We start from the raw sequence: 20,532 nt of genomic DNA on the forward strand, positions 1-20,532 counted from the left end.
GCACAGCTTGACCCTGATGTCCCTGGGAATCAGGGTTTTTTCTGCCACCTAGAAACCTGCTACTCCTGAAAGACAGGAGAGAAGGTTTGGAGGGGGGGTTAATAGCTCCTTTTCTTCTGGCATGCTTTTACTACATCCAGCTGTACGCTTGCTTTGTTGTACAATGTCTGAAGTTTCGCAGGTCCTGATCTCCCAGCAGCACCTTGCAGTCCCCAGCTCCTATACCCTCATCTAGGCACACCAACCCAGGAGTCCCCTTCACACCAGGACCTGCTGAGATCTTGCCCATTACGGCCCTTCAGCAAGAGAGCAACACTAGACCTGTAAGCACTCTGATAATTATCTATCTTGCTATTTAGGGCTTGCTTACTCTCACCAGGGGTCAAGCTTCCCCATCTTGACAGAGTTGGGCTCAAGTTATGTCCCACGAGGATACCAAGGACCAGCATACTCCTGACATAATGCAGAAAGGCAGCTGACAAGTGAAAGAAGCTGGCAAGTCTGTGACACAGGCCCTCAAAGCACCACGTTGGCTTCTCTCCTGCACCCACATGCTCAGTAAACGCAGCGTGCAAGGAGGCTGCACTATACTGCGAGTCCCGGGCTACCTTCATCTTCTAACAGCCAAGCTTTCCTTCGTCTACTGCTGCCTTAATTGGCATCATAAAACCAGTTGAGTTTGGGAGAACCTAGTTCATTAAAAGCTACCTCCAGCCCCAAGGCAGACAGCAAAGTTACTGGGGACTGAAATGCCCCACCCTGTCCACCCAGATCTACAGCAGGGAAAACCCCACCAAACCCAAAGGCTTAATGTTTGCACATGCTACTTTTTGGCAGCAGTCTAACAGCCAAAGTCAACCAGCATAACCATCCCAGCAAACCCAGTCCCTCAGGACAAAGCATCTGAGACTGCACTGAAAAATCCCAGGTACACTCAGCACCTCCCAAGCCCAACCTTCCCTTCCCCCCTTTTCCTGCACCTCAGCCCTAATTTCATAACCTCGGGTGGTCTTTGTGCATCCCTACACCTCCCTGTAGTGTATGGGTACCACAGGGGATCCCTGAATGCTCTGCCTTGGAGGATCATCTCCCGAGCTTTCCGAGCTGGGTGGGGACACTCCTAGAGGGATCTAATCCCAGACCCGACCCTCTCTGTCCCTGGAGCACGGCAGAGCACAACGTCCATCGCCGCAGGAAAAGGCAGCGCTGCGCCTTGTCTGCTCCCAGACACCATTTTCATCTTAAACCTATTGGAATGACATTTCTCTCTGCCAATGTCACGGAGAAGAAACTCATTCTCCTGCCTGAACCACAAGAGCAATGGGAAGAGACTTACTGGATTTATCCTCTTGGGATTTTTATTCCCAAGTGCTGCGGTTAGGGGCTGGGCACGGCCCTGCAGAGGGAGGGCAGGCACAGAGCACACTGAAGCATGGGCAGTGCTGGGGTGGCTGGCTGGGTTTTTTCATGAAAAAGCAGTCAAATCATGGCCAAAATGTGACCACGTTTTCTGGAAGCTATCAAAGATGCTGAATTGGCCCCACAGATTCACTTATGAGCTCCTCTCTGGAGCAAAAAGCAGAACAGAAAACAGCCAAGTTCTCGCACAAACGATGACCGGGCGGGGAACATCACCAGGATGTGACCAGATGCATGAGCTGAGCTCTCAGTACTGTGAGGAATAGTTAAGGATGGGAGATGGGCTGCAAAAGCACCCTAATGGGGAGAACAGAAAGTTCTACACTTGGTGCCAGGGAAGGGAACCCAGAGAGGGGAGGCAAAGACAAGTGGCACAAGCAGGACAGCAGATTGGGGAACGGTGGCACCTGAGCTGGTTTGTCAATGGGCAAGAGCCTGAGTTTGCTCAGGCCAGAAAAGAGAAGTTGCATCAACTAAACCAGAAGTTCAACCTGCACAGATAAAACATAGAGGATACAGGCCCATCAGCCGGCCTCTACATGCTCAGACGGATCTCTCATTCCCTTCTACCCCACTGCTGTCCTCCTCCTCTCTCACATGTGCCTGTACCTGTGTTGTGGCTTTGCATGGCTGGGTTCTGCTGGAGAAGGGGGAGATCTGCAGGGGTGGCTTCTGCAAGAAGCAGCCAGAAGCTCTCTGAAGCCCCACAGAGCAAACACCAGTCAGCTCAAGGCAGGAGTCGCTGTTGACCAAGGCCGAGCCCATCAGGGATAGTCACAGTGCCTCAGAATCACAGAGGGAAAAAAAACACCAAGAAGCTGCTTTTTGCCCCCAGAGACAGGAGTGAGAAGATGTGAGGAACTGTGCAGACACCAAGGCCAGGGAAGAAGGAGCAGGGAGGGATGATGAGATGTTTCAGGCACCAGAGAGAAAGATTCCCCTGCAGCCTGTGGAGAAGACCATGGTGAAGCAGGCTGTCCCCCTGCAGCTCATGGATGGCAGGGAGCAGAGATCCCATCTATAGCTGTGGAGGACCCCACGCTGGAGTGCCTGGAGACACCTGAAGGACACTGTGACTCTGTGGAAAGCCCGTGTCGGAGCAAGCTCCTGGCAGTGAAACTTGCTGCTCTAGAGCTCTAGAAGAAAAACACCCCCACACACATTTTGTTGGGCAAATGAAGTGAGGTCCCTTACCTCTGAGTGCTGATGGAGTAGCGGGCCTCCCGGTTACCAACATTACGAACCAGCAGAGTCTTCTGGCTGCTGTACTTCACTGGACAGGTGGAGAAGTCCAGGTGGAGGGGGAAGTCCAGGACCGCCCGAGCACCAATAGCTCGGATCGGCACAATGAACTGTCCCCTGTCTGTGACACAGGTGATCTGGTGGGAATAATCCTGAGGGGAAGGAACAAATCACAGTACGTTCAGTCCCCGGCGGAAGGAAAACTGCTGCTTCCCACCACTAACAGGAGCCTTTGAGAATGTAACAGCACTTCTTTCTGTAACGACCTTTCCCTCCAGCAGCACCACTGGGACAGGGCTGGTACCCTGCAGAGAGGAAACCGCCCTGCTGATCCAGCTGCCTCCTCAGTGAGCTGGCAGAACCAGACCAAGTCACCTGATAGCTTGATGCCGAAGCACCAGAACAGAGTAATCCCACGGAAGGGATTGCAGCAGATCAAGGACCTGCTTCCAGCACCGCTCCGCACCCGGTTATGCCGCGGCACCAACTCCATCTCAGTGACCCCACTTGAAGCTTGGTGGGGGATGCTCAGGTACACTGTTGGATGGACTTGTCCACCAGCCATTGGTGAAATCACAGAATCACAAGGTTGGAAAAGACCTTTAAGATCATCGAGTCCAACTCTTCCTGTCCTGTGCTAAACCATATCCCTAAGTGCCTGATCTGCCCTTTTTTCAAACACACCCAGGGACCGTGACTCAAGCCCCTCCCTGGCAGCCTGTCCCAGGCCCTCACAACTCCTTACTGAGATGACTGTTTTAACATCAGGGGAGGCAGAGATTTCCCATCCCTTTCCACAGCATCTCAAGGACAAGGCTGGGGACACCCACCCTCCGAAAGCTGATCCACCTCCCCAGCCCCGAGCCGGCTCTGCTCCATACCCAAGCTATTCCTGAGAGATCCCTGACAGGTACTGAAGGGCACCAACAATTCCAGCCCTGCCCTCGGCGCAGCCTCTTCCAGCTCCTCCCAGGCCCCGAGAGCTCTCACTGCACATCTAACCTCTGACTTCCCTTTCACCTCAGCCCAACCCTGGGGGAGGCAGGGGACAGCTCTGCTCTCTCTGCTGCACACTGTGGCACAGACGATGCCTTGCTAACGCCTCTGAAGTTTCTAGAAGTGACTGGGTGCCTTCCTGAAGCTGGTGCTCTCAGGCCCTCAAGCGGGAGGCATGGGGACAGCCCCACCAGAGCCAAGCATGCTATTCCCAGCCCTGGGCTGCTTCAGCAAGGAGCCAGCCAGCCATTGCCCTGTCCCCCACCCCCGGCCGGCTGGGGGGCAGCAGCAGGAAGGTGAATTAAGCCACCAAAATCATTTCACTGCCAGGTTGAACAGCTCCATCTCCAGATGTACGGTGGAGTTAGATGCCCTAACTTTGCCTGCACACGCTCTTTCAGGCCGATGTCTCTGTCATCTACAGAAGTACCGCGCTGTGAGTAGCTGCAGACTGCCGGACCACAGCCTAGAGCACTGGAGGAGCTTTAGAGGTGATGTTCAGCTGTCTCACTACTGTGTCCAACATGACACACCCAAAGGTGACACCAGGTTTCAAAGGTCCTTGTCTCAGATCCTCTGAATAACAGGCTGCTTTTAAACAGACTTTTGTATTTCTAGTTACTGGAGCAAACCTGTAATTACACAGCAATGGGCAGATAATAGAAACCAACACCTTGAGCGGCCAACCCACCACAAGTAGTAGATTCTTTTGTCTCTGAAGTCAGCAGACGTTAAACATGCCAACACTGAAGGATAAAAACAGTCTGAATTGTCTAAGAGCCTACAGCCTATGACCTTCCCCAGGGGAAAAAAACACTTCCCACAGTTCTAGATCCAGCACAACCCTGTGAAACCAACAGTTCCTCCAAACCCCCACCCGATGCCCTGTTCTGAACCTAGCCCTGTACGTTCCCCTGAAGGCACCAACCTCCTGGGACCTCCAGTCTCACCTTGTTCTCCTCAGGGGTAAAAAGGACACGGTAGGTCAAAGCCAGTCCAACTGCTACAGTGCAGGACACACCCTTGGGCTTGACCAACTTGAAATAAGGTGAGTCCTCCAGAGTGACCTTCACCAGCCGAGGAACCTGTGGGAAAGACATGAAACTGCCATCTTGGCACTCGTGGAAACACGAGAAGAGCAGCCTTGGCCGTGCCCTGCTGACATCCTTCCTTAACCACCTTTCCAAAGCACCTTGAGCTCCGACACTTCTCCACTTTTCCCTTCCCAACTTCCTGGGGAAATCACCCCCCGATGCCAGGTTGGGGTTTGTATCCAAGGAAAGGCAGAGACCTTCAGGAGCACCTAACTCTGGATGCGCTGGGGCTCTCCAAAGGGAACGCAGAGCGTCACGTCGTCCGAGGAGACCCCGAGCGGAACCCAATTAAGCTTCGCAGGAGCTTCAAGCAGCACCTAAAGGTCTCCCACTGCTTCTGCTAAGCCAGTGGCTTTCTGCTGCTGTTTCAAAGCCCCTTTCCTGGAGTGCTAACGCTGCTAACTGTAACTTATTCAGGCATCAAGCAGAGAAGCCTCAGCCCCTGCGCTTTGACAGCAAGCTGCACAGAGGCAGCCAAACAGGCTACAAGAGGTGGAGGTGCCCAGACAGAAACCAAGGGTAACCAAGGACCCACCAGGACACTGTCCACCCTGAGGTCTGCAAGGTAAGGACCATACAGCCACCAGTCTGGAGCTCCCAAGAGGAAGGATGCTGACTAGGAAAGCTCCTTTGAGTCAGGTCCCATCAGACTCTGGGGAGGAATGGGAAGGTTTCCACCATCTTGTAAAACCAAGGTGGTGAGACATCTGATTCTGGGTGTGCTGCCTAACCCGCTCTGCTGTACACCACAGGAATTACACTGGTATCTTCCAGCACAGTCCTAAAGCTCCGTGTCCCAGCGCTCACCTTGTCACAGTTCCTCAGAACCAGCGTCGCTTTGCAGACCTCATGGGGGGTGTAGTTCTTAAACACCACCTCTGATGGGAAAGGCCGAATTAAGCTCTGGTCCACGTCCACTGCTGAGGACTGGAGATGAAAGAGAGGAGAGAGAGATTCAGGGGCTGGGACAAAGATTCACAGATGAGAGCCCCACGCTGAACAGGCTCAAGCTAAGAAGCTCTTTTGGGTCTTTCTCCAGGTTTCCTTCTCTAAAACGCAAGGCAGTGCTGATCTGCAGCAGAACCCTGTGGCTGGTGTGGTCACACAGCTCCAGAGCACGCTCTGTGAGAGCCACCAGCACCCACAGAGCAAGGGAAACCTGAGAATTTACACAAGACACCGCAGGAAACAATTCTGGGATGATCTTTACTCTGTGTCCCACACATCCCCAAACATCATCTTCGATGCAGAGCCTAGAAACCAGCGAGAGCAGCAGCACCGGAGGAGGTAAGGCCGAAAGGAAAGCAACACAGCAGCTAGAGAAGAGCCAAGTGTTGCGAGCGCTGGGTGGTGACGAGGTTCTGCTTCGTTCTCAGCATTACTGAGCACCTTGAGCAAGACTCCACTGGGTATTTCCTTCTCCCATGAGCTTTAAACAGATTCTTTACCCTATTCTGCTAGTGCAGTGTTATTTAATCCTGCTGCAGAAGCATGGCTGACAACAGGCACCAGCCGCAAACCCTCAGGGAGCAGAGGCATTCCTCAGAGATAAGTCCTCCCCAGCCTTGTCTCCCCTCTTCCAGCTGCACTGTGCCCACCCGAAAGACAGAGGCAGGTCTCCCACTTGCCCCCAGACACCACGGTGACACTGCAGCCAGTAGCTGCAGCTCACTGCCAGTTCTGCCTGCACTCATCTGACACGTTCCCAACCTCCCGTGCTGTCCCAGGCAATCCCTCACCCGTTCCTTAAGGGTCTCTCACTGTCCCCCCCAGTAACCCCCTGTCTGGGCGGTGTCATACCCAGTGGTCCTGCAGAAGCAGCAGCTTTAAGCACCCATCCAAGCAAGTGTTACTCCAGATAAAACACATCCCCCCCACTCTGCCCAGGGGGACTTCCCTGGCAAGACCCTGAAGCCTGCAGCCCTCACACCCTTCTGAAGGCTCACGCTCCTCCTTCCAAGCCAAAGCATTAACAAATCGGCTTCATTAAGCCCTGAGCAGGTACCGCAGGGTCTACGGCCTTCCAAGGCTGACTCTGCCACTGCTGAGGGTGTCACGGCCCTGAGGGTTTGCTGTGACTACACCAAGCAAGGAAGCAGGAGGTTAGTTCAGAGGGAGGATGGAAAATGGCAAGCTCCTGCCCTTGTGTCCCACCCCAGCCTTCCCCCAGTACCATCCCTTTGGTGACAGCAACTCAACTCCAGCAGAACTTGGTCGGGGGTTATTAATCCTGGCTTAGCACCAGATGTTGCTTCAACATCGTCCCAGGGGGGAAATATGTTTTCCCTTTTCCCCAACAGAAGGAACTCGACCAGCAGCAGCGGTTTGAAAGGACAGCAGGACCTTGTCACCGAGGTATTTAGAGAAGCTGGGGGCAAGCCTGCCACCAGCACACACCTCCTTCAAACATCACATCAAACGGCAAGGAAAAGGGCAGGAAAAGGTCTACCTCATGACGGGAGATTTCACTCGTGTCTAGAGGCGGCAGAATCCGGGGCCGCCTCATCTCCCGGGTGCTGGCCAGCCTCTCTGCCTTGGGGACAGACATCTCCAGGAAGGCAGAGGGTGTCCCCTGAAACACAAAACACCAACAAGAGCTGCAGAAACATCTCTGTTCAGAAAGGCTTTTCTTGTTCAAGCACCCCTGATAAACCATTTGTCACCACAGCCACTAGGATAGTCCTGGAAGTCCCCAAAGTTCCCCACTGAAATATTTAACATCAGTCAATGAATGATGGAGAGCGGAACACGAGCTCTAACCAAGCGGCTCTGTCCCCTGCGCTTCTCCTTCATCCTCTGATGTGACACGTTTGAGCATTTCTGCTCTTCAGACATTTGTTTCCCCTTTAGCTTTGCAGGACTCAGGCAGTGACCTTTGAAAGGAGTGGGGAGGAGTCATCAGAAACCCCCTAACTCATCCTCACACAATGCTCACAACCAGCCGGCGTGTGGAGATGTCACTGCCGGCTGAATCGCAGGAGAGCAGAAAAGTAGCGCTGTGCTGGGTCCAAGCTTTAGTTATCTTTTTAATTAGCCCTTGTTTTCTCTCTGTTCTGGCCTCACAGCCCTCTCCACAGAAGCATACAGAGATACCTCCTCCATGAGGTTATCTCCAGTAAAGGGAGCCTTGGTCAGCAAAAGGCACATTCATGGATGGGAGGAGGAACTGCCCCACGTTCATGGATGGGGAGGAGGAACTGCCCCAACTCCACAGCTGCTTCAAGGGCTGGATCTGCGCTCAACCCAGGATGACACTCATGACAGAACTGGTTTGGACCCCATTCTAGCTGGGACTGGACACGTCTCTCAAGTCTTCAGGCAGAGTCTGAGCAGCCCCACCACATCCCCAGCTGCTGGGAGGGCAGGGATGGTCAGAGCAGCGCCTGCAAGGATGCTTCCGTGACAGAAGATACTGCTGCCCTCACCAAGAGGATGGGTAGAAGCACCCCAATGCTTCAGCTACTCCAGTGCACTGCCCAGGACATCCCGTTAACTGGGTTTCAGCAGCACATTCAGACAAGACTCTGGACTTTCAGCCCACATTCCATCTCCCACTGCACCTTGATGGCCACCTCCAACACAAGTATGGCAGCAAAGAGATGGGGTGGTGGTGTGTACCTTCACAGTGTGGCTAAACAGGAGGGGCAGGCAGAGGAGGGACACAGGGCAGGTTTCCAGCCTTACCACAGCTCCTATCTGGCCACAGCAGGTACTTACATTTACATACTTCTTCTTTGGAGCTGTTACTACTCTCCGTTGTAATATTGTAGAAAGCTCACTAGATCGACGAACGTTTTTGGTAGCCATGTCTCAGCTAATCTGGAAGGAGCAACAATGGGACTTTGAAAATTCAGGAAGAGGAGCTGACCCCAGGCGACTTTGTGCCCGACCTTATCACCTGCTCAGGGTTATTACACCAACCTCCAGCCCAGGGACCGCGGCTGCCCCGAGCATGAACAAGATCAGACCAGATCTCTTCCCACTTCGCCAGCCCAACGCCCACCCTCCGTGCCAGGAGCTTTGCTGTGTTTCTAACTAACGCAGCACGGAGTTCAATGTTCTGATGAAAAACTAGAGTCTCCAGGCTCAGTCGGTTGGTTTGAGCTACAGAAATTATCCAGCAAATATGACTCCTTCCAGGCATGAAATTCCCACAGCCCCCAAGAGCATTTCTCCCGGGAGAACAAGGGCCCTAATTTTCATTTATTAACACTCACACTCGAGGCTCTCTACAGGCATTCGAGGCTGTAACAGCAGAAAGAAAACCACGAAGCCATTAAAGCAACAACAGCAATGAGCTCAAACATGAACACCACGTCTGTGCAGGCAGGGCTGCTAAAGACTTGATCCTAACGGCAGTTCTTCTCCAGCACCCCCACCCCACAAGGACTGCGGGTTGACCGGTCCATGGCCGGCTTTTAGGTCCATGGCCCAGTCGCCAGCCTGACAACCACCTCTCCATCTCCATCACACACAGCGAAGCACTGCCATTCTGTAGTGGCTCCTGTCAGGATCTGAGCCAAAGCTCATGGAACTCATAGGCAGACACAGGCTGTCAGGCTGTTTCCACAGGCAGTATCATACCCTACCCAAAGCAAACGCTTGGACCCACAGCAGCCTGCAGCTAAAAGCACAAGGCGAACAAATCCGCGCTGCCCAGGGGCTTCAGGCATGTGCACAGCAGCCACGGCTCTGCTGCCACACAAGGATTTGGTCATCTACCCTTGAACCACACACCCAAGCTGGAACATGGGGCACTGCCAGCACCCCTGAAAGCCATCCTCTCTCCCTTTCTGAACCACATCCCAGCTTCTGTGGCATCAATTCACCGTGCACAGCTGTGCTGTGTCCACATCCTGACCACTGCTGTCACCCACAGAGCTCTGCTATCACCCAGCTCACCCAAAATGCTCCCGCAAACCCCAATCCAAGTCAAAATCTTTTAATCTCAACCTGCAAACACCTTCTCAACAAGAGTTCTGCGCATCCCTGCCCAGTTCTCACGAGGGAGTTTGAATCTCTGGCAAAACCAACAGCAGTTGAATTTAAAAGATGCCAAACTGGAGACATGCAAACAGCCAAAAGCAGCGGCAGGAGCATCACCCCCCGCCTCACCTCGGCAGGCTCCAGCCTCATACCCACTTACCCAGCACACACACACATTCCTGGCTGCCAGAACAGACAACAGGCCCTATTTCCTGGCTTACTGCTGTCCTACTCAGCACTGCACTAACCCTGAGGTATAACAGACACTTCACCCAGTTACACCCCACCCTGAAGGCACTGAACCCCTCATTTACACGTCGCAACACTGAGGTTTAAGCTCCAAACACCCAAAGGCCCGTGAACAAGAAGAGGAGGGCAGCACCAGCAGCCTCCATCCCCTCCACTCCTGCCCCAGGGCCTGGATGCGGCCACAGCTGCATCCCATGGGGGGGCAGACCTTGGCCTGGGAAGTCTGCTCTGATGGGGAGCACAGCGGGGCAGCTGGAGGGGGCGGGGCAGCTGGGGGGGGCAGGCCCCGACACAAAACGCTGCCGCCTCCTCCAGCCCGGCATGAGAGCCCCCCCTTCGCTCCTTAGGCAGCCTCCCCCCTGAAATCCCGCCCTCCGTCCCTCCCAAACAGACCGCCTCCTGGCAGGGAAGCCTCCCCGGCAGGAGGGTGAGCACCACGGCCTGACACAGTTCGGGCGGCACCCAGCTCACACCCAACACCCCCCCCCGGGCACGCTGTGCCAGGCACCCCGACCTCTCCAGCCCCCAGCCCCGGCGCTCCGCCCGCCCCCGCTCCCGCCCCTCCCGAGGCCGCACCTCCGGAACGCGGCCACCGCCCCAAAAACACGGGCTTGGGCACCGCTATCCCCCCCCTCCCGCTCCCGGGGGCCGTGGGGACACTCACACGCCGGAGCGTGGCTGCCAGCCGGGCTGCTGCCGCTGGCAATGAAGCAACGGACACAAACGTTCCCGTGGCAACGGCGGGACGCGAGCGAGGCCCGTGCGGCAGCGCCCGGCCAGCCCCGCCTGCGGGCCCGGCCAGCCCCGGGCAGAGCTGACCAAGCGCCGCACCTCGGCGGGGAGTTACTACCCGCTCGCTCCTGCGCCGGGACCGGGGAAACCGGCGCCACGGGCGTGGGGCAGATGCCGCTTGGTGATAGCTCAGAGCCCAGTTCAACCAGCTCACTGCCTTGCCGGCGTCTCCTGACCCCCGGCCCGGCTCTCCGCACAGCCTGGCACCCACATGCAAACCACAAGCAACAGGCTCTGACACTCAGCGCTCCCCACGTTCTGCTTCCCACCAGCTCCAGCACCCTCCAAGCGATGTTAGAGTCTCAAGTGCCTCCTGCCTGCCCCACCGTGCACTGCAAGCAGCTCCTCTTGCAGGAGCGCAGACGGGTGGCTGAATCGTGCTGCACTATACACAGGAAATCCTCCTCCTTCAGCAGCTATAAGGCACCTCTCTCCAGAGTAACTGGTTCATTTGCCTTTCTGTTACACTTTGCTGGGAGAGCCGGAGAGGAGATCTGCTAAAAGGGAGAACCAGGATGCTCCCGAACACTTTTCTTCACCTAAATCATCTTGCCCTGTTCAGGCTTAAGTAGCAGGACCACGTTTCTTGCTTAGAAATCACCCGCTTAGCCGTAATTACCATATAAACAGCATCTCACGGGAGCCAGGAAAGGAGAATTTCCAGGACTAATCTCTTGCCCCTCCAGCCCACCACTAAGTGGCTGAGCGCTTTCTAAATCAAGCCTTGCTCCCCAGGAAGCCTCACCTGGCACCTTTATACTCCAGCCCCTCTTGTCTTTTTATCACTTCGGTACTGCCATCCCACAATTTATTGTAAAAGCTCCACCACGGCAGAGATAATTAACAGGTGCCTCGTGTTACACCTTCCCCTTCCTGCTTTTCATAAACTCAAGCTCTCAGCTGGCGGTGAGGTGAGCAAGGCAGACCAGGCCCCCTTCCAAGGGCCTCCCAGAGCTCCACGTGCTGTGAATTTACAGCCACAGCTCCTGCCGTCAGCGCCCCCAGCCCCGGCGCTCCGCCCGCCCCCGCCCCTCCCGAGGCCGCACCTCCGGAACGCAGCCACCGCCCCAAAAACACGGGCTTGGCACCGGAATCTCCCCCCTCCCGCTCCCGGGGGCCGTGGGGACACTCACACGCCGGAGCGTGGCTGCCAGCCGGGCTGCTGCCGCTGGCAATGAAGCAACGGACACAAACGTTCCCGTGGCAACGGCGGGACGCGAGCGAGGCCCGTGCGGCAGCGCCCGGCCAGCCCGGCCTGCGGGCCCGGCCAGCCCCGGGCAGAGCCGACCAAGCGCCGCACCTCGGCGGGGAGTTACTACCCGCTCGCTCCTGCCCCGGGACCGGGGAAACCGGCGCCACGGGAGTGGGGCAGATGCCGCTTGGTGATAGCTCAGAGCCCAGTTCAACCAGCTCACTGCCTTGCCGGCGTCTCCTGACCCCCGGCCCGGCTCTCCGCACAGCCTGGCACCCACATGCAAACCACAAGCAACAGGCTCTGACACTCAGCGCTCCCCACGTTCTGCTTCCCACCAGCTCCAGCACCCTCCAAGCGATGTTAGAGCCTCAAGTGCCTCCTGCCTGCCCCACCGTGCACTGCAAGCAGCTCCTCTTGCAGGAGCGCAGACGGGTGGCTGAATCGTGCTGCACTATACACAGGAAATCCTCCTCCTTCAGCAGCTATAAGGCACCTCTCTCCAGAGTAACTGGTTCATTTGCCTTTCTATTACACTTTGCTGGGAGAGCCGGAGAGATCTGCTAAAAGGGAGAACCAGGATGCTCCCGAACACTTTTCTTCACCTAAATCATCTTGCCCTGTTCAGGCTTAAGTAGCAGGACCACGTTTCTTGCTTAGAAATCACCTGCTTAGCCATAATTACCATATAAACAGCATCTCACGGGAGCCAGGAAAGGAGAATTTCCAGGACTAATCTCTTGCCCCTCCAGCCCACCACTAAGTGGCTGAGCGCTTTCTAAATCAAGCCTTGCTCCCCAGGAAGCCTCACCTGGCACCTTTATACTCCAGCCCCTCTTGTCTTTTTATCACTTCGGTACTGCCATCCCACAATTTATTGTAAAAGCTCCACCACGGCAGAGATAATTAACAGGAGCCTCGTGTTACACCTTCCCCTTTCTGCTTTTCATAAACTCAAGCTCTCAGCTGGCGGCGAGGTGGGCAAGGCAGACCAGGCTCCCTTCCAAGGGCCTGCCAGAGCTCCACGTGCTGTGAATTTACAGCCACCGCTCCTGCCGTCAGCACTTAGAGCACTATTTTCTCTCCCCCAGCACCTCATCTCTGCTATCTTGGGCTTCCCAACTTGCATCAACCCTTCCCCCCACTATTTACTCTTTTTCCTGCATAGGGACCACGTTTCATTGTGGTTGGCAACACATCAGAGCTTCCACGCAACAAGAGACCTCGGAGTGGAAAAGCAGGAGACAAAAGGACTATTACCGGGTCCCCAGGTCGGCAGCAAGTGGCCTGAGCGGGGTCAGAGCTGCCTCTGCCGGGCTGAGGAGCACGTTAGCGAAGCGCTGCCACTCTGTAGTGGATCCTGTAAGGATCGGAGCCAAAGCTCATGGAACTCATAGGCAGACACAGGCTGTCAGGCTGTTTCCACAGGCAGTATCTTACCCTACCCAAAGCAAGTGCTTGGACCCACAGCAGCCTGCAGCTAAAAGCACAAGGCGAACAAATCCGCGCTGCCCAGGGGCTTCAGGCATGTGCACAGCAGCCACGGCTCTGCTGCCACACAAGGATTTGGTCATCTACCCTTGAACCACACACCCAAGCTGGAACATGGGGCACTGCCAGCACCCCTGAAAGCCATCCTCTCTCCCTTTCTGAACCACATCCCAGCTTCTGTGGCATCAATTCACCGTGCACAGCTGTGCTGTGTCCACATCCTGACCACTGCTGTCACCCACAGAGCTCTGCTATCACCCAGCTCACCCAAAATGCTCCCGCAAACCCCAATCCAAGTCAAAATCTTTTAATCTCAACCTGCAAACACCTTCTCAACAAGAGTTCTGCGCATCCCTGCCCAGTTCTCACGAGGGAGTTTGAATCTCTGGCAAAACCAACAGCAGTTGAATTTAAAAGATGCCAAACTGGAGACATGCAAACAGCCAAAAGCAGCGGCAGGAGCATCACCCCCCGCCTCACCTCGGCAGGCTCCAGCCTCATACCCACTTACCCAGCACACACACACATTCCTGGCTGCCAGAACAGACAACAGGCCCTATTTCCTGGCTTACTGCTGTCCTACTCAGCACTGCACTAACCCTGAGGTATAACAGACACTTCACCCAGTTACACCCCACCCTGAAGGCACTGAACCCCTCATTTACACGTCGCAACACTGAGGTTTAAGCTCCAAACACCCAAAGGCCCGTGAACAAGAAGAGGAGGGCAGCACCAGCAGCCTCCATCCCCTCCACTCCTGCCCCAGGGCCTGGATGCGGCCACAGCTGCATCCCATGGGGGGGCAGACCTTGGCCTGGGAAGTCTGCTCTGATGGGGAGCACAGCGGGGCAGCTGGAGGGGGCGGGGCAGCTGGGGGGGGCAGGCCCCGACACAAAACGCTGCCGCCTCCTCCAGCCCGGCATGAGAGCCCCCCCTTCGCTCCTTAGGCAGCCTCCCCCCTGAAATCCCGCCCTCCGTCCCTCCCAAACAGACCGCCTCCTGGCAGGGAAGCCTCCCCGGCAGGAGGGTGAGCACCACGGCCTGACACAGTTCGGGCGGCACCCAGCTCACACCCAACACCCCCCCCCGGGCACGCTGTGCCAGGCACCCCGACCTCTCCAGCCCCCAGCCCCGGCGCTCCGCCCGCCCCCGCTCCCGCCCCTCCCGAGGCCGCACCTCCGGAACGCGGCCACCGCCCCAAAAACACGGGCTTGGGCACCGCTATCCCCCCCCTCCCGCTCCCGGGGGCCGTGGGGACACTCACACGCCGGAGCGTGGCTGCCAGCCGGGCTGCTGCCGCTGGCAATGAAGCAACGGACACAAACGTTCCCGTGGCAACGGCGGGACGCGAGCGAGGCCCGTGCGGCAGCGCCCGGCCAGCCCGGCCTGCGGGCCCGGCCAGCCCCGGGCAGAGCTGACCAAGCGCCGCACCTCGGCGGGGAGTTACTACCCGCTCGCTCCTGCCCCGGGACCGGGGAAACCGGCGCCACGGGCGTGGGGCAGATGCCGCTTGGTGATAGCTCAGAGCCCAGTTCAACCAGCTCACTGCCTTGCCGGCGTCTCCTGACCCCCGGCCCGGCTCTCCGCACAGCCTGGCACCCACATGCAAACCACAAGCAACAGGCTCTGACACTCAGCGCTCCCCACGTTCTGCTTCCCACCAGCTCCAGCACCCTCCAAGCGATGTTAGAGTCTCAAGTGCCTCCTGCCTGCCCCACCGTGCACTGCAAGCAGCTCCTCTTGCAGGAGCGCAGACGGGTGGCTGAATCGTGCTGCACTATACACAGGAAATCCTCCTCCTTCAGCAGCTATAAGGCACCTCTCTCCAGAGTAACTGGTTCATTTGCCTTTCTATTACACTTTGCTGGGAGAGCCGGAGAGGAGATCTGCTAAAAGGGAGAACCAGGATGCTCCCGAACACTTTTCTTCACCTAAATCATCTTGCCCTGTTCAGGCTTAAGTAGCAGGACCACGTTTCTTGCTTAGAAATCACCCGCTTAGCCGTAATTACCATATAAACAGCATCTCACGGGAGCCAGGAAAGGAGAATTTCCAGGACTAATCTCTTGCCCCTCCAGCCCACCACTAAGTGGCTGAGCGCTTTCTAAATCAAGCCTTGCTCCCCAGGAAGCCTCACCTGGCACCTTTATACTCCAGCCCCTCTTGTCTTTTTATCACTTCAGTACTGCCATCCCACAATTTATTGTAAAAGCTCCACCACGGCAGAGATAATTAACAGGTGCCTCGTGTTACACCTTCCCCTTCCTGCTTTTCATAAACTCAAGCTCTCAGCTGGCGGTGAGGTGAGCAAGGCAGACCAGGCTCCCTTCCAAGGGCCTCCCAGAGCTCCACGTGCTGTGAATTTACAGCCACAGCTCCTGCCGTCAGCGCCCCCAGCCCCGGCGCTCCGCCCGCCCCCGCCCCTCCCGAGGCCGCACCTCCGGAACGCAGCCACCGCCCCAAAAACACGGGCTTGGCACCGGAATCTCCCCCCTCCCGCTCCCGGGGGCCGTGGGGATACTCACACGCCGGAGCGTGGCTGCCAGCCGGGCTGCTGCCGCTGGCAATGAAGCAACGGACACAAACGTTCCCGTGGCAACGGCGGGACGCGAGCGAGGCCCGTGCGGCAGCGCCCGGCCAGCCCGGCCTGCGGGCCCGGCCAGCCCCGGGCAGAGCCGACCAAGCGCCGCACCTCGGCGGGGAGTTACTACCCGCTCGCTCCTGCCCCGGGACCGGGGAAACCGGCGCCACGGGAGTGGGGCAGATGCCGCTTGGTGATAGCTCAGAGCCCAGTTCAACCAGCTCACTGCCTTGCCGGCGTCTCCTGACCCCCGGCCCGGCTCTCCGCACAGCCTGGCACCCACATGCAAACCACAAGCAACAGGCTCTGACACTCAGCGCTCCCCACGTTCTGCTTCCCACCAGCTCCAGCACCCTCCAAGCGATGTTAGAGCCTCAAGTGCCTCCTGCCTGCCCCACCGTGCACTGCAAGCAGCTCCTCTTGCAGGAGCGCAGACGGGTGGCTGAATCGTGCTGCACTATACACAGGAAATCCTCCTCCTTCAGCAGCTATAAGGCACCTCTCTCCAGAGTAACTGGTTCATTTGCCTTTCTATTACACTTTGCTGGGAGAGCCGGAGAGATCTGCTAAAAGGGAGAACCAGGATGCTCCCGAACACTTTTCTTCACCTAAATCATCTTGCCCTGTTCAGGCTTAAGTAGCAGGACCACGTTTCTTGCTTAGAAATCACCTGCTTAGCCATAATTACCATATAAACAGCATCTCACGGGAGCCAGGAAAGGAGAATTTCCAGGACTAATCTCTTGCCCCTCCAGCCCACCACTAAGTGGCTGAGAGCTTTCTAAATCAAGCCTTGCTCCCCAGGAAGCCTCACCTGGCACCTTTATACTCCAGCCCCTCTTGTCTTTTTATCACTTCGGTACTGCCATCCCACAATTTATTGTAAAAGCTCCACCACGGCAGAGATAATTAACAGGAGCCTCGTGTTACACCTTCCCCTTTCTGCTTTTCATAAACTCAAGCTCTCAGCTGGCGGTGAGGTGGGCAAGGCAGACCAGGCTCCCTTCCAAGGGCCTGCCAGAGCTCCACGTGCTGTGAATTTACAGCCACCGCTCCTGCCGTCAGCACTTAGAGCACTATTTTCTCTCCCCCAGCACCTCATCTCTGCTATCTTGGGCTTCCCAACTTGCATCAACCCTTCCCCCCACTATTTACTCTTTTTCCTGCATAGGGACCACGTTTCATTGTGGTTGGCAACACATCAGAGCTTCCACACAACAAGAGACCTCGGAGTGGAAAAGCAGGAGACAAAAGGACTATTACCGGGTCCCCAGGTCGGCAGCAAGTGGCCTGAGCGGGGTCAGAGCTGCCTCTGCCGGGCTGAGGAGCACGTTAGCGAAGCGCTGCCACTCTGTAGTGGATCCTGTAAGGATCGGAGCCAAAGCTCATGGAACTCATAGGCAGACACAGGCTGTCAGGCTGTTTCCACAGGCAGTATCTTACCCTACCCAAAGCAAGTGCTTGGACCCACAGCAGCCTGCAGCTAAAAGCACAAGGCGAACAAATCCGCGCTGCCCAGGGGCTTCAGGCATGTGCACAGCAGCCACGGCTCTGCTGCCACACAAGGATTTGGTCATCTACCCTTGAACCACACACCCAAGCTGGAACATGGGGCACTGCCAGCACCCCTGAAAGCCATCCTCTCTCCCTTTCTGAACCACATCCCAGCTTCTGTGGCATCAATTCACCGTGCACAGCTGTGCTGTGTCCACATCCTGACCACTGCTGTCACCCACAGAGCTCTGCTATCACCCAGCTCACCCAAAATGCTCCCGCAAACCCCAATCCAAGTCAAAATTTTTTAATCTCAACCTGCAAACACCTTCTCAACAAGAGTTCTGCGCATCCCTGCCCAGTTCTCACGAGGGAGTTTGAATCTCTGGCAAAACCAACAGCAGTTGAATTTAAAAGATGCCAAACTGGAGACATGCAAACAGCCAAAAGCAGCGGCAGGAGCATCACCCCCCGCCTCACCTCGGCAGGCTCCAGCCTCATACCCACTTACCCAGCACACACACACATTCCTGGCTGCCAGAACAGACAACAGGCCCTATTTCCTGGCTTACTGCTGTCCTACTCAGCACTGCACTAACCCTGAGGTATAACAGACACTTCACCCAGTTACACCCCACCCTGAAGGCACTGAACCCCTCATTTACACGTCGCAACACTGAGGTTTAAGCTCCAAACACCCAAAGGCCCGTGAACAAGAAGAGGAGGGCAGCACCAGCAGCCTCCATCCCCTTCACTCCTGCCCCAGGGCCTGGATGCGGCCACAGCTGCATCCCATGGGGGGGCAGACCTTGGCCTGGGAAGTCTGCTCTGATGGGGAGCACAGCGGGGCAGCTGGAGGGGGCGGGGCAGCTGGGGGGGGCAGGCCCCGACACAAAACGCTGCCGCCTCCTCCAGCCCGGCATGAGAGCCCCCCCTTCGCTCCTTAGGCAGCCTCCCCCCTGAAATCCCGCCCTCCGTCCCTCCCAAACAGACCGCCTCCTGGCAGGGAAGCCTCCCCGGCAGGAGGGTGAGCACCACGGCCTGACACAGTTCGGGCGGCACCCAGCTCACACCCAACACCCCCCCCCGGGCACGCTGTGCCAGGCACCCCGACCTCTCCAGCCCCCAGCCCCGGCGCTCCGCCCGCCCCCGCTCCCGCCCCTCCCGAGGCCGCACCTCCGGAACGCGGCCACCGCCCCAAAAACACGGGCTTGGGCACCGCTATCCCCCCCCTCCCGCTCCCGGGGGCCGTGGGGACACTCACACGCCGGAGCGTGGCTGCCAGCCGGGCTGCTGCCGCTGGCAATGAAGCAACGGACACAAACGTTCCCGTGGCAACGGCGGGACGCGAGCGAGGCCCGTGCGGCAGCGCCCGGCCAGCCCGGCCTGCGGGCCCGGCCAGCCCCGGGCAGAGCTGACCAAGCGCCGCACCTCGGCGGGGAGTTACTACCCGCTCGCTCCTGCGCCGGGACCGAGGAAACCGGCGCCACGGGCGTGGGGCAGATGCCGCTTGGTGATAGCTCAGAGCCCAGTTCAACCAGCTCACTGCCTTGCCGGCGTCTCCTGACCCCCGGCCCGGCTCTCCGCACAGCCTGGCACCCACATGCAAACCACAAGCAACAGGCTCTGACACTCAGCGCTCCCCACGTTCTGCTTCCCACCAGCTCCAGCACCCTCCAAGCGATGTTAGAGTCTCAAGTGCCTCCTGCCTGCCCCACCGTGCACTGCAAGCAGCTCCTCTTGCAGGAGCGCAGACGGGTGGCTGAATCGTGCTGCACTATACACAGGAAATCCTCCTCCTTCAGCAGCTATAAGGCACCTCTCTCCAGAGTAACTGGTTCATTTGCCTTTCTATTACACTTTGCTGGGAGAGCCGGAGAGGAGATCTGCTAAAAGGGAGAACCAGGATGCTCCCGAACACTTTTCTTCACCTAAATCATCTTGCCCTGTTCAGGCTTAAGTAGCAGGACCACGTTTCTTGCTTAGAAATCACCCGCTTAGCCGTAATTACCATATAAACAGCATCTCACGGGAGCCAGGAAAGGAGAATTTCCAGGACTAATCTCTTGCCCCTCCAGCCCACCACTAAGTGGCTGAGCGCTTTCTAAATCAAGCCTTGCTCCCCAGGAAGCCTCACCTGGCACCTTTATACTCCAGCCCCTCTTGTCTTTTTATCACTTCAGTACTGCCATCCCACAATTTATTGTAAAAGCTCCACCACGGCAGAGATAATTAACAGGTGCCTCGTGTTACACCTTCCCCTTCCTGCTTTTCATAAACTCAAGCTCTCAGCTGGCGGTGAGGTGAGCAAGGCAGACCAGGCTCCCTTCCAAGGGCCTCCCAGAGCTCCACGTGCTGTGAATTTACAGCCACAGCTCCTGCCGTCAGCGCCCCCAGCCCCGGCGCTCCGCCCGCCCCCGCCCCTCCCGAGGCCGCACCTCCGGAACGCAGCCACCGCCCCAAAAACACGGGCTTGGCACCGGAATCTCCCCCCTCCCGCTCCCGGGGGCCGTGGGGATACTCACACGCCGGAGCGTGGCTGCCAGCCGGGCTGCTGCCGCTGGCAATGAAGCAACGGACACAAACGTTCCCGTGGCAACGGCGGGACGCGAGCGAGGCCCGTGCGGCAGCGCCCGGCCAGCCCGGCCTGCGGGCCCGGCCAGCCCCGGGCAGAGCCGACCAAGCGCCGCACCTCGGCGGGGAGTTACTACCCGCTCGCTCCTGCCCCGGGACCGGGGAAACCGGCGCCACGGGAGTGGGGCAGATGCCGCTTGGTGATAGCTCAGAGCCCAGTTCAACCAGCTCACTGCCTTGCCGGCGTCTCCTGACCCCCGGCCCGGCTCTCCGCACAGCCTGGCACCCACATGCAAACCACAAGCAACAGGCTCTGACACTCAGCGCTCCCCACGTTCTGCTTCCCACCAGCTCCAGCACCCTCCAAGCGATGTTAGAGCCTCAAGTGCCTCCTGCCTGCCCCACCGTGCACTGCAAGCAGC

General features: G+C 57.4%; 2 protein-coding genes across 2 annotated transcripts in view; one reads left to right on the top strand and one right to left on the bottom strand.

The window, feature by feature from the left end:
• The window catches only part of LOC311196464 (hydrocephalus-inducing protein homolog), a gene marked incomplete at its 5' end in the record, with an annotated part of 68,878 nt that extends 61,579 nt beyond the window's left edge, over window positions 1-7,299 (bottom strand). Inside the window, 4 exons of the mRNA XM_084270034.1 lie at window positions 2,614-2,813; window positions 4,608-4,742; window positions 5,559-5,678; window positions 7,201-7,299. Of these exons, the coding sequence (XP_084126160.1) occupies window positions 2,614-2,813; window positions 4,608-4,742; window positions 5,559-5,678; window positions 7,201-7,299 (554 nt within the window). The remainder of the gene's footprint in view (window positions 1-2,613; window positions 2,814-4,607; window positions 4,743-5,558; window positions 5,679-7,200) is intronic.
• Window positions 1-20,532, top strand: part of LOC311196741 (protein NDRG4-like) — a gene marked incomplete at both ends in the record, with an annotated part of 721,213 nt that overhangs the window by 512,168 nt on the left and 188,513 nt on the right.

The sequence above is a fragment of the Gallinula chloropus genome (genome assembly GCF_964237585.1).
Source record: "Gallinula chloropus genome assembly, chromosome: 13".
Lineage (NCBI taxonomy): Eukaryota > Metazoa > Chordata > Aves > Gruiformes > Rallidae > Gallinula > Gallinula chloropus.